Source organism: Bufo bufo, chromosome 2 (assembly GCF_905171765.1).
Source record: "Bufo bufo chromosome 2, aBufBuf1.1, whole genome shotgun sequence".
Lineage (NCBI taxonomy): Eukaryota > Metazoa > Chordata > Amphibia > Anura > Bufonidae > Bufo > Bufo bufo.
The window spans coordinates 151,718,368-151,731,180 of NC_053390.1; the positions used below are offsets into that span (position 1 = coordinate 151,718,368).

General features: G+C 48.3%; 1 protein-coding gene across 12 annotated transcripts in view; it reads left to right on the top strand.

The window, feature by feature from the left end:
* The window catches only part of PPIP5K2 (diphosphoinositol pentakisphosphate kinase 2), a 160,743-nt gene that overhangs the window by 93,887 nt on the left and 54,043 nt on the right, over positions 1-12,813 (top strand). For all 12 annotated transcript variants that reach the window (XM_040421590.1, XM_040421591.1, XM_040421593.1 and 9 more), the window contains exons 21-22: positions 4,236-4,350; positions 7,795-7,902. In XM_040421590.1, coding sequence (XP_040277524.1) covers positions 4,236-4,350; positions 7,795-7,902 — 223 coding nt within the window. The remainder of the gene's footprint in view (positions 1-4,235; positions 4,351-7,794; positions 7,903-12,813) is intronic.

The window sequence follows — 12,813 nt, forward strand, 5'->3', positions numbered from 1 at the left end:
TGAAAGCAGTAAGGGCCACAATGGGCATTGAAGAGGTCTACTCCATTCAGGAAGAGATGTTAAGAACTAGGAGATTGACCCCTGACCTCTGTAGAGGCAGGAAAACAGAGGGTTAAGAACTAAATGAAGGTCTTCCCCACAAATGAGAATATAAAGGAGATGATTCTAGACGAATGGTCAGAACCAGAAAAATGCCTGGGTATTTCGAGAGAATTTAGAAACGGGCTCCTGTTTGATCCCTCAGAGTCAAAATTTTTTGCCCATATTCCTAAGATTGATGTGCAGGTAGCGAAGGTAAACAAAAATACCTCCCTACCATTTGAAGATTCTTCCCAGCTGCGGAACACGATAGAGAGAGAGGCTCCTGCGTAAGGCATAGGAAGCAGCTATGTACAGTATTAAGATCAACATTACGGCAACTTCGGTGGCGAGATCTGTGTACTTGTGGTTAAACGAGCTAGAAAAAATAAAACTCGGAGAGGAAATTATAGATTCTCTGCCCCTTCTAAGATCTGCCACAGCCTTCTTAGCAGATGCCTCGGCTGAGACAGTTAAGTTTGCTGCAAGGGATGCAGCACTTTCTAACTCCGCTAGAAGGACCTTATGGATGAAGTCGTGGTCGGGTGACAAGGCTTCAAAAATGAAGCTCTGTTCCATCTCTTTTTTTCGGGGAATATGTCTTTGGACCAGTTCTAGACAAAATCCTGGAAAAAGCGACGGATAAGAAAAAAGGGTTTCCTGAAGAGAAACCTCAAAGGCAAATTGTTTTCTTTCGTCTCTATGGGGGGAGACCCTACAGGAAAAAAGGAAAAACAGGGAGGTGGAGCTACCCAAAAGGTGATCGAGGTAGGGGGGTTCCTTTTTAATCCCCAAAATAAAACCAGTGAAAAACAATTACTCCAGGATTGGGGAAGACTTAATGGTTTCCTATCTCAATGGGAATGAATTACTTCAAGCCCATGGGTATTAGATATAGTCACCAAAGGATACAAGATAAAGTTTTTCTCTCTTCCCCCAAAGAAATTTGTGATAGCATCCCCACCATCCATACTACAAAGAAAAAGAATCTGCAAGGGGGTACTGGAAATGTTAAGTCAGGGAGCCATTACATAAGTTCCCCACTCTCAAGAGAGAGCGGGTTTTTATTCCACCCTATTCTTAGTGGCCAAGCCAGACGGGACGTTCAGGGCAAAAATAAATCTAAAGGAACTGAACAAGAACATCCAATACAGGAAATTCAAAATGGAGTCCTTGGCGTCCACGATTCCGTTGATGGGTCAGAGTGTGTTAATGTGCACGATAGATCTCAAGGACGCATATTATCATGTACCAATCAGACAGCAGTCGCCAAAAGTCTTGAAATTCGCGCTAAAAGACAGTACAGGGAAGGTTCATCATTTTCAGTTTACGACCCTCACTTTTGGTATTTCAGCAACCCTGAGAGTCTTCACCAAAATAGTAGTAGAAATGGTAGCTCTCCTAAGGAAACAAGATCTAATGATAATACCATACTTAGACGATTTCATATTACTGGCAAACTCCGGGGAAAAGATGGAAAGAGACCTAAAATCCTTCCTATCCCTACTAGAGGACAAGACTTCCTTACACAAGAAAATGCGTATTCCACATCATATAAAGATTTCTCTTATATGGTGGACACAATCAAAAAATCTAGTAAAGGGAGTGGCCTGGCAGAAGACTCCGTTCGTTCAAATCCAGACAGACGCCAGCAAAACAGGATGGGGTTCAAATGTAGAAGGAAGACTCTTTCAGGGGCTTTAGCCAAAAGTTATAGCAAATCAATCGTCAAACTACAGGGAATTAAGAGCTGTATGGGAGACCATAAAAGCTGCATCGGTTCTTAGAAAAGGATCATCACGTAAAATTCTTATCGGACAACGTGATAACGGTATCCTACTTAAGGCAACAAGGGGGAACAAGATCAAAACAGTTAATGAAGCTGATAGTAAAAAATTTTCTTGGGCCGAAGAAAACTCAAAATCAGGTGGCGGATTTTTTGAGCAGGAAAACCTTAGACCAGGGAGAATGGTCACTGAATTTAGAGACATTCAGCCTCATAGTAGAGAATTGGGGTTTCCCGGTCATAGACCTATTTGCCTCAGGGTTAAACGCAAAAGTCCAAAAATTCTGCTCCTTAAAACAAGAGACAAACCGTGGGCAGTGGATGCGTTCTCCCTCACTTGGGATTGGAAGCTGGCCTTTGCTTTTCCCCCCATTCCAGATAATCCCAAAAGTAATCAAAAGATTATCCTCGACAGGCCAAATCTTATTTTAATAACCCCATTCTGTACAAAACGAAGTTGGTTCTCGATCCTAAAAAAAAGTAGCTACGTTGGATCCGTGGGTACTCCCTGCCAGAAAAGACATAATGACTAAGGGGCCAGTAATACATCCATGCCCAGAATTTTTCAGGCTGACAGCCTGGATCCTGAATCAGAAAATCTAAGGAGCCAGGGGTTGTCAGAGAAGGTCATCACCTCTTTGAGAGCTAGTAGGAAGAAGGTGATTTCAGTGATTTATCAAAAAATATGGAAGAAGTTCTGCTCATGGTGGGGACATGGAAAGATAGATCAATCATCCCCAAACATTCAGAAGATTTTAGATTTTCTACAACGGGGTTAGATTTAGGCTTGCGTCCTTCGACCCTGAAGGTGCAGGTTTCCGCCCCGAGTGCCGCATTTGACTCTAATCTAGCTGAGCACTGGTGGATTAAGAGATTTTTTTAGGGCCGCTTGCCGCTTAAAACCTTTTGTCAGACCTAGAATCCCAACTTGGGATCTAAACATAGTACTCAAGGGTCTAACAAAAAGTCCTTTTGAGCCGTTGGAGGATGTGTCAGTTAAGATGCTCTCTTTCAAGACAGCTTTCCTCATAGCAATTAAATCAGCTAGGAGAATAGCGGAAATTCAAGCGCTCTCTACCAGACATCCATACTTAACTATCACGGATGATAGAGTGATTCTTAAACCAGATCCAGGATTTCTTCCGAAGGTAGTGTCAGACTTCCAGAGAAACCAGGAAATAGTGCTGCCATCATTTTGTAATAACCCAAAAAACAAAAAAAAATGAGGAATTCCATTCCTTAAATGTTAGATGAGTTATGATGAGATATCTGGAAGTAACTAGAGACTTTAGGAAGGTTGATAACCTGTTGGTACAGTTCGGAGGGAAAAATAAAGGGAAAGTTGCCTCTAGTACCTCCATTACCAGGTGGATAAAGCAAACTATCCATGACTGTTATAGTCTCCAAATTCTTCCTTGCCCTGTGAAAGTTAGGGCCCATTCCACCAGAGCGGTATCTTCTTCCTATGCAGAAAGAGCAGGTGGTTCATTGGAGCAGATATGTAGGGCCGCGACTTGGTCCAACATTCATACCTTCATAAAACACTACAGACTTGACTTCTCAGGATCTTCAGAACTATCCTTTGGCAGGAAGGTCCTCCAAGCCATGGCCCCACCCCCCTTAATTGAATAATCTGATAGGTTTCCTATCATGCCGTCATGGTGGTGAAATGGGAAAAACTGAATTAGACTTACCGGTAATTCGTTTTCCATGAATCCACCATGACGGCACTGAATTCCCACCCAAAAAAAAAGGGGGATAGACATCAGTTATGAGTCTACCTGAAATTTTTTTTATGTAAATTAGTATAAGGAAACACAAAAAAAAAAAAAGTGTATATACCTAGGTGAAGGGTGGTAAACGCTGACGAGGGTGGGGGGCAGGGGCAATTTTAACCTTTCTCTGTTTTCCTGCCCCTGCAGAGGTCAGGGGTCAATCTCCTATCTTGCCGTCATGGTGGATTCATGAAAAAAGGAATTACCGGTAAGTCTAATGCTGTTTTTTTTTTTCTTCGACTTTAGTGTGGGGAAAAAAGTGGCATAGAAGGGCATGCATGACAATGTAATTTCAGTTACAGATGTAAAAACAGCAATTATAGTTGTAATAGCATTTCCTGCCATTGCTTCTTTAGGAAAAATGTGTTTCTCCTGAAACGTTTACTGCTGACAGAATGTTTAATGAAGTATAACAACCTCCGGATCATGAAATATAAGCAAGTGGAGAGGGGGAGTAGCTGTGTTCACAAAAAATGTAGTGGTTCCAAAAACTTCTTCCTGCCTTAATCCTAACTGGCTAGAGACCCCAGTGAGAAAACTAACTCTGTTCAATATATTAACGGCAATTTTAAAAATCTTTCCATTTCTGTCGCCAGATATTCCCGAGGAGTGATGTCTCCAGAACGCCATGTGCGCACACGTCTGTATTTTACCAGCGAGAGTCATGTGCACTCGCTGCTGTCCACTCTTCGCTTTGGTTCTCTCTGTGATGTAAGTTGAATTCATTTCTGCAGCCGGTCTAAGGATATCTGCGTGCAGAAAGCTCTGAACTCTTGGGGCCAGATTTATCATTAGCTCAGGTCAGAATAATGGAGTGAAAATGTCCCCAAAAAAGTCCCAAACGCTAAAACTGCGCACAGATTCTGCTCTGCACTATTCTCGCCAGTTTTCTGAAAGTGGGCGTGTTTTCTTATGTAAATGAATCTCTAGACAGATTTACTATTGGGACTATTTAAAAAGTCGCAAAAAAGTCGCAATTTCACTCCAGTAAGGACCATGCTTATCTTATGAGACTTTTTAATAGAACATGCGACTTTTTCATAAAAACGTGCGACTTTTTCGTAAAGATGCGCGACTTTTGTAAAACTGCTTACTGACGGATAAACTGCTACCGTCAAACCACATTTATTACAGTCTTAAAGGGCCGATCATAAATCTGACTTGGCTAAAACTGACTTTAGCCATATGTTAAAGTGGAGTGAGCTGTCAGAGTAATGATAAATCTGGCCCATGGTCTTTGTCCTTCATATGTCAATCACATAGTGTGGTTGATTATCAAATCAACTTTAAAAGAAACTTACAGAAGTTACTAGTTGGCAAAGAACGCTTATCACTTCTGGTAGTTATTACCAATTCATTATTCTCATATACAGAGATGATTATTTTTCTCCCCGTGATCGGCAAATATTATTAGTATGTAGATGTACTTGTCCATGTGACTAAAGATTTGCATGATGTGCTGTCTGCCTGGAGTAGGTGCATAATACAGAATTTGTAGTATTCTAAATTTTCGACAAATATTTTCTGTACTTTTCAGTATGCAGCATGTCTCATCGGAAGTGGGTTTATGCTATTTGTTTCCCATGGGACCAAAATATAGAAATGATTTTTGCAGTGTTGAGTGGCCCTCTGGTGGTGAAAACTAAAGATGAATTCACTACAGCACTACATTGTATTACAGGTGCCTCTCAATAAATTAGAATATCATGGAAAAGTTTATTTCAGTAATTTAATTCAAAAAGTGAAACTCATATTTTATAGATTACACACAAGTGATCTATTTTACTGTTGATGATTATGGCTTACAGCTAATGAAAACCTAAAAGTCAGTATCTCAGAAAATTAGAATATTATGTAAAAAGTTCAGATTCCGTAGACTACACAATCGGGGAGGGGGGGGAAACTGCGGATTTAGCAGTTGTCCAGAAGACAAGATGAGATATCCGAAGTATTACAATGCATTGGCTCCTGTGAGCAGAAGTTATTACTTCATGAAGTCTCGCGGGGCTTCAGGTAATAACTTCAGAAATTAATTTCTACTATAAAAAAACTTTTACCGAACTCTGGTTCGATTCCAAGGTACAGCTTGGAACTGAAACAGAGTTTGGTAAAAGGTTTTTAACAGTACAAATTAATTTCTGAAGTTATTACCCGAAGTCCCGCGAGAGTAATAACTTCTGCTCATAGGAGCCAATTCGCTCCGTACAGTATTCTAATGAAGTTTTATGCAAATCGACTTCTGATGTTTCATCTGAAAGCGATTCGCTCATCCCTAATTGACACCCCACCCACATGGAGGGTAAGTCACAAAAGGTCATTGCTAAGTTGAGTGGAAGGAAAAAGTTTGGTAGAAAAAGATGCATAAGCAACATGGATAACCACAGCTTTGAAGGGATTGTCAAGAAAAGGCCATTCAAGAATTTGGGGGAGATTCACGAGGAGTGGACTGCGACTGGAGTTGGTGCTTAAGATCCACCACACACAGACCTATACAGGATATGGGCTACAACTGTCACATTCCTTGTGTCCAGCCACTCATGACCCAGGGACAACATCAGGACAGTCTTACCTGGGCAAAGGAGAACAATGTCCCAGAGTCTGGAGGAAGAGTGGAGAGGCACACAATCCAAGTTGAGGTCCAGTGTGGTTTCCACAGTTAGTAATGGTTTGGGGACCCATGTCATCTGCTGGTGTTGGTCCACTGTGTTATATCAAGTCCGAAGTCAAAGCAGCCATCTACTCAAAATTTTAGAGCACTTCATACTTCCCTCTGCTCACAAGCTTTTATGGACATGCTGATTAAATTTTCCAGTAATACTTTGCACCTGCCCACACTGCCAAAAGTACCAATACCTAGTTGAATAACTACGGTATCACTATGCTTGATTGGCCAGCAAATCCGGATGACATTTCTGTTGGTCTTTTATAATATTCTAATTTTCTGAGATACTGACTCTTGGGCTTTCATTAGCTATAAGCCATTATCATCAACACTAAAAGAATAACAAGGCTTGAAATAGATCACTCTGTGTAATGAATCTATAGAATATATGGGTTTCACTTTTTGAATTGAATGCTGAAATAAATTAACTTTTCAATGATGATCCATTTTGAGATGCACCTGTATATACAGTATAGCTTCATCTGAATGGGAATTCTCTGAAGGCAGGTTTATATCAATTCCTCTTCAGTAATCTCCCACTAGAGGAAGCTGCTGGCAGCCAGAAGAGGTATTCCAGTGACTACATTGATTTATGTAGAGAAACTGTTGTTATATCCATACAGTAGCCTCTCCATAAAGAACAAGAAAAGGTGGTATGGCCCATATTAGTCCTGTAAAATGCATCCGTAGGAGAACTGGATAGGACTAAATATGGTGTCAGTGATGAGGGGTTAAAGGGGTTATCCTGCCATATGTATTGATGACCTAACGTCAGGATAGGTCATCACTATCTGATCACCAGAGGTCCGACACCCCCGCCGGTCTGCTGTTCAAAGAGGAGGCGGCACTCTATGCGAGAGCTGCTCCCTCTTCATTGTACTGCCCGTCGTCTTGAAAGGGCAGAGTAATCACAAGTACTCCCTCCATTTACTTGAAGAGTAAGCATTAAGTATAATGAAGAGGAAGCAGCGCTCGCGTAGAGCACCGCCTTCTTTTCACATAGCTGATCTGCGTGGGTCCCAGATGTCGGACCTCCGCTGATCTGATATATGGTAGGACAACCCCATTAATTGCCCAGGTATGTAACAGGTGAATAGCATTGTATTGAGGAGAACATATACAGTATAGACAGTACCACTGCCTGCAGCGGCATCTCATCATGTCTGTGTGTGTGTGTTTTCTATTACACTAAACTTTATTAACAACATGACAACATCACCTAGACAGGCAGCCATGTAAATACACACAGTAATGTAGTTAATATAATAACCACAATAAAATCATGATTCCACCACTAGTCCGGTTAAATTTTCACATGGATGTGTCCCGTGTGCTGACCCAGAACATGTACGTCATGTAACAAAGCTGTTTACTGAATGTCAGGGATTATATGATGGCATCAGTCATGTGACACTGTTCACATCTTTTAGTTAGGCTATGGACAGATACGTGGGCTATACCTGTACGTATCCTAATGGCATTCTTTCTTCTAGGAGTTGAAGGATGAACAGTGGAAAAGGGCAATGGACTACTTGAACTTTGTTAATGAACTGAACTACATGACCCAGATTGTGATTATGCTCTATGAAGACCCAAACAAGGTGACTTGTATGAAAATATTTAGAATTCATGTTCCTCCAATAACTGTGGGTAAGACAGTGGCACAGGGTAACTATAAATGGTTGGCACCAGAGTACCACAAGATCCTAACAATGCCTCCGAGGTGAATACCCAGAACTGCACACAACTTGTCCTCTAGTCCACGCTACAGTGTACAGTGAATATCATTTCTCGCCCATATTCCTTGGGGGACACAGGAAACCATGGTATAGCTCTGCTCCCTAGGAGGCGTGACACTAAGTGAAAGCTGTAAGCCCCTCCTCCATCAGCTATACCCTTCAGCCTGGAGAGAGAGACTGCCAGTTTTTTGCTTAGTGTCCAAGGAGGCAAGACACTCCCTGCTTAGGCAGGGTTGCTTTCCTATAATTTTTTATTTTTTGCGTTATTTGTTGTTTTTAATTCGGGTTTTTTCTAATTGCAGGGACAACAGAGGCGCACTAGACCCCTCTGTTTCTCCCGGGGTTGAGTTGCGCCAGTGCCGGTAATGCCGCACTGCCGCCTCCCCCACAGAAGACAAGGTGGACCAGGGCAGCCTCGCTCCCCTGCGTCCCGCCAGCTCAAGGGTCGCCCGCACGCCAAGTCCCTCCCCCGGCTTCCTGCCACTGCAGTGCCAGTAGCTGAAGGGGCGACCCTGCTGGACGGATTGAGGGTGAAGACAGCGGATGGTGAGAGTGGCTGCTCCAGCCCCCCCCCCCCCCCCCCCTTTTCCTCTCCCTCCCACCGCTGCTACATCTACGCTTGAAGACTCAAGCGTTTTTTTCCATACATCATCCCCCCCCCCCCCCCCCCATAGGCATAACTGGGCCGGCAACTTTTACCGGGCATCATTTGGGGGGGACTTCGGTCTTCTCCAGCGGCAGGGCATCAGGGGGACGGCTGTGGGCAGGAGGCCGTCTGCCACATCCAGGCGCGGCCGGGGCCGTTTACTTGGCGCGAACGGCGCCATTTTACCTTGGCCGGCACTTCATCCTTCTCGGGGGTTAAATCATTTTGCCGCGCGCGGCTCTGCCTTCTCCTTCAGCGCGGGGGGGGGGGGGGCGCGGAGCATCCTACATGCGCTCCGCTGCTTCCTGTTTCGTCGGGCTCCACATCTCTAGTGCTGCGTGGAATCCTCTCTGCCGTCCGATCCTGAAGCTCTTCATCTCCGTGCCTGCTGCCACTCCTCCACAGCCTCCTTCAGTCTGCTGCCCTTACTGCTGCCGCTTGCGCTGTCCGCGGGTCTGGTAGGACTGTTAACTCCCTCCGTGCCACCAGTGCTGCTGCCTGGGTGTAATCACTGGCACCCCCCCCCCTTTAAGCGCAACATTTTTTCCACCATGTCAGACCCTTCTGCAGCCGCCAAGCCTTGGTACCATGCCTGTACCGCTTGTAGGGAACCCTTACCCCGGGGGCAGTCTGATCCGCACTGTCCTGCATGCCGGGCTCCACCGCAGCCTCAGTCGCCCGCTGTGTCGCTCCCTGCTTCCTCTGACCCGCCTGACTGGGCTAGATCCCTGTCCCAGGCCGTGGAAAGCCTCACCCATGTCGTGGGCCGCCTAATAGACAGGCCGCCTACCCCGCAGGATGCCACTCTTACTGTCGCACCCTCCGGGTCCACCGCTTCTGCCGCTGCGGCGGGTTCACCCTCTCTTAGTGACCCTTCCCGAGCTAGGCACTCCCAGAAGCGTTTTAGAGTAGAGCGAGCCTCCTCCTCGGATGCCTCTCTCTCTCCGCCACGCGTGCGCACTCAGACGGGCCTCTCCTCTCCAAAGAATTCGCCCTCTGAAGGTGAATTGGCGGCTTCGGATTTGGAAATGGACTCGGCCCTGCCGTCCAAGCTAGCCTCAGCGATGGGTCAACTCATCTCTGATATTCGTGACACCTTTAAGGTGCAAGATGACCCCCCTAGCTCTGACGCAGCTAGCGTCTCCTTTATCAGACCCAAGCAGGCCTCCAAAGTCTTTCCAATCCACTCTGATTTCTCCTCCGTGGTGTCTAAGGCTTGGGCTCGCCCGGACGCCCGTTTTGTCAATCCCAAGAAGCTGGATATTTGCTATCCTTTTCCAGCCGATGTTGTGGCCACCTGGTCGTCCCCACCCAAGGTGGACCCCCCTGTGGCCCGTCTGTCAAAGAACACGGCCATCCCTGTTCCCGACGGGTCCTCTCTTCAGTCAGCGGAGGACCGTCGCATGGAGACCCTTTCCAAAGGCATTTTTGCTGCCTCCGGTTCTGCCCTCAGACCGGTTTTTGCTTCTGCCTGGGCAGGTAAAGCAATCTCTGCTTGGGGTGTGCAGCTGGAGCAGGAGTTGGACTCGGACGTCCCCATCCAGGACCTACGTTCCTTGGCCCAGCTTATTGTTCGGGCTGGGAATTTTGTTTGCGAGGCCTCCCTTGATGCGGGAGCCCTTATAGCACGCTCCTCCGCCCTGGCCGTTTCCGTCAGGAGGGAACTCTGGCTGAAGGTTTGGAAAGCGGATGCTGCCTCCAAACGTTCCTTGGCGGGGCTACCTTTTGCGGGTTCCCGCCTTTTCGGGGTCCGCCTAGACGAGCTTATTTCGGAGGCCACGGGTGGTAAAAGCACCCATCTTCCTCAACCCCAAGCCAGGGGCGCCCCCCGCGGACGCCCTGGTGCGTCTCGTTTTCGGTCCTCCCGCAGGACCTCTGGGGCTCCCCCCGCAGCTGCCGCTTCAGCCCCTCCCCAGGATAAGCGTAGGAAGCCGTTTTTTCGGGCGCAGCCCTACTGGCGCAGGCCGCAGGCTGCCCGCACACCCGCAGCAAAGCAGTCCTCTGCCTGAAGGTGCGCCCCCACCCACCCGGGTGGGGGGCCGGCTCCTCCTTTTCAGGGACGTCTGGATGGCTCACGTCTCCGACGCCTGGGCTCTCGAAATTGTGTCTTCTGGATACAAAATCGAATTTGCGTCCTTCCCTCCAGATCGGTTCTTTTGCTCCCGCCCGCCGCGGGACCCGAAAAGCGCGGCCGCGTTCTCCGCGGCTGTTCAAGCCTTACTGGACAGGGGGGTGATTACCCCCGTTCCTCTAGAGGAAAGGTTCCAAGGGTTCTATTCGAACCTCTTTGTAGTTCCCAAGAAGGGAGGTTCGGTGCGGCCCATTTTGGACCTCAAAAGGCTCAACCGTTTTCTCCTCCTTCGACGGTTTCGGATGGAGTCCCTCCGTTCCGCGGTGGCTTCCCTGGAGCGGGGAGATTTTATGTCTTCCATCGATATACAGGATGCCTACCTCCATGTTCCGGTAGCCCGGTGTCACCATCGCTTCCTCCGATTCGCCGTGGGGGACCTTCACTTCCAATTTGTCGCCCTTCCCTTTGGGCTGGCACAGCCCCCCGGGTGTTCACCAAGGTCCTGGCCCCGGTTTTGGCCTTACTCCGCTCCAGGGGTGTTTTTCTGCTACAGTACTTGGACGATATCCTCATCAAGGCTCCGTCCCTTTCTCAAGCGGTTGCCAGCGTGGATCTCACTCTAGAGACCCTGGCGAGGTTCGGTTGGGTCATCAACTTCCCCAAGTCCTCCCTTCCCCCCTCCAGACAACTGGTCTTCCTGGGAATGCTTTTAGACACGGGAGCGGCGGAGGTACGTCTTCCCTCGGAAAAACGACTGACCCTCCGTCGGGCAATTCGGGGTCTCCTTCTCCACCGTCGACCGTCCTTCTGCATGCGGGTCTTGGGGCAGATGGTTGCCTGCTTCGAGGCGATCCCATTTGCGCAGTTTCACTCCCGCCCTCTCCAACGGGCGATCCTCTCCTCCTGGGACAAATCGCCGGAGTCTCTGGACCATCCCTTCCGTCTATCGCCTCCGGTGCGGTCATCTCTCCGCTGGTGGTTACAGGCCCCTCTTCTGGGCAAGTCCTTTCTGCCGCTCAACTGGTTGGTGGTTACAACCGATGCCAGTCTCTTGGGCTGGGGAGGCGTGTTTCCTCCCCGATCCGTCCAGGGCATTTGGTCTCCATCGGAGTCCAAACTCTCGATCAATGTCCTGGAGCTGAGAGCGGCCCTTCTGTCTCTGCGACACTGGACTCATCTGCTGAGGGGTCATCCAGTTCGTGTGCAATCGGACAACGCCACGGCCGTGGCGTACATAAACCACCAGGGGGGCACTCGCAGCGATGCGGGAGGTCACCAGCATTCTCCGTTGGGCGGAAGCCCACGTCCCGGCTCTATCTGCAATTTTTATTCCAGGGGTGGACAATTGGGCGGCGGACTTCCTCAGTCGCACCACCGTCGACCCCGGCGAGTGGTCTCTTCACCCGGAGGTGTTCGAGGCCATTTGCCTTCGTTGGGGCATGCTGGACGTGGACCTCATGGCCTCCAAGTTCAATCACAAGGTCCCCGCCTATCTGTCCAGGGCCAGGGATCCGGGAGCTTGCGGAGCCGACGCCCTCGTTCTTCCTTGGCGAGGCTTCGCGCGTCCATACATATTCCCTCCCATCCCACTCCTGCCCAAGGTCCTTCGGAAGATCGCGGCGGAAGGCGTCTCGGTGATTCTGGTCGCTCCGGACTGGCCCCGCCGGTCTTGGTACGCCGACCTCATGCTGCTCCTGGCAGACGCGCCCTGGCCGCTGCCCGCCAGGGAAGATCTTCTCTCTCAGGGACCGATCTTCCACCCGCATTTAAGGTCCCTACGTTGACGGCGTGGTTGTTGAGACCACCGTCCTGACACGTAGGGGTTTTTCTGCGGACGTCGTCCGCACCATGATCCGCGCCCGTAAGCCGTCCTCTTCTAGGATCTATTATAGGACCTGGAGGACCTATTTGGGGTTCTGTGCCGATCTGGGGATTCCTCCGCTCCGCTTTTCTCTCCCCACCGTTTTGTCCTTCCTTCAGAGTGGCCTTGCCCAAGGTCTGGGTCTTAGTTCTTTGAAGGGTCAGGTGTCTGCGCTGTCCATTTTGTTTCAGCGCC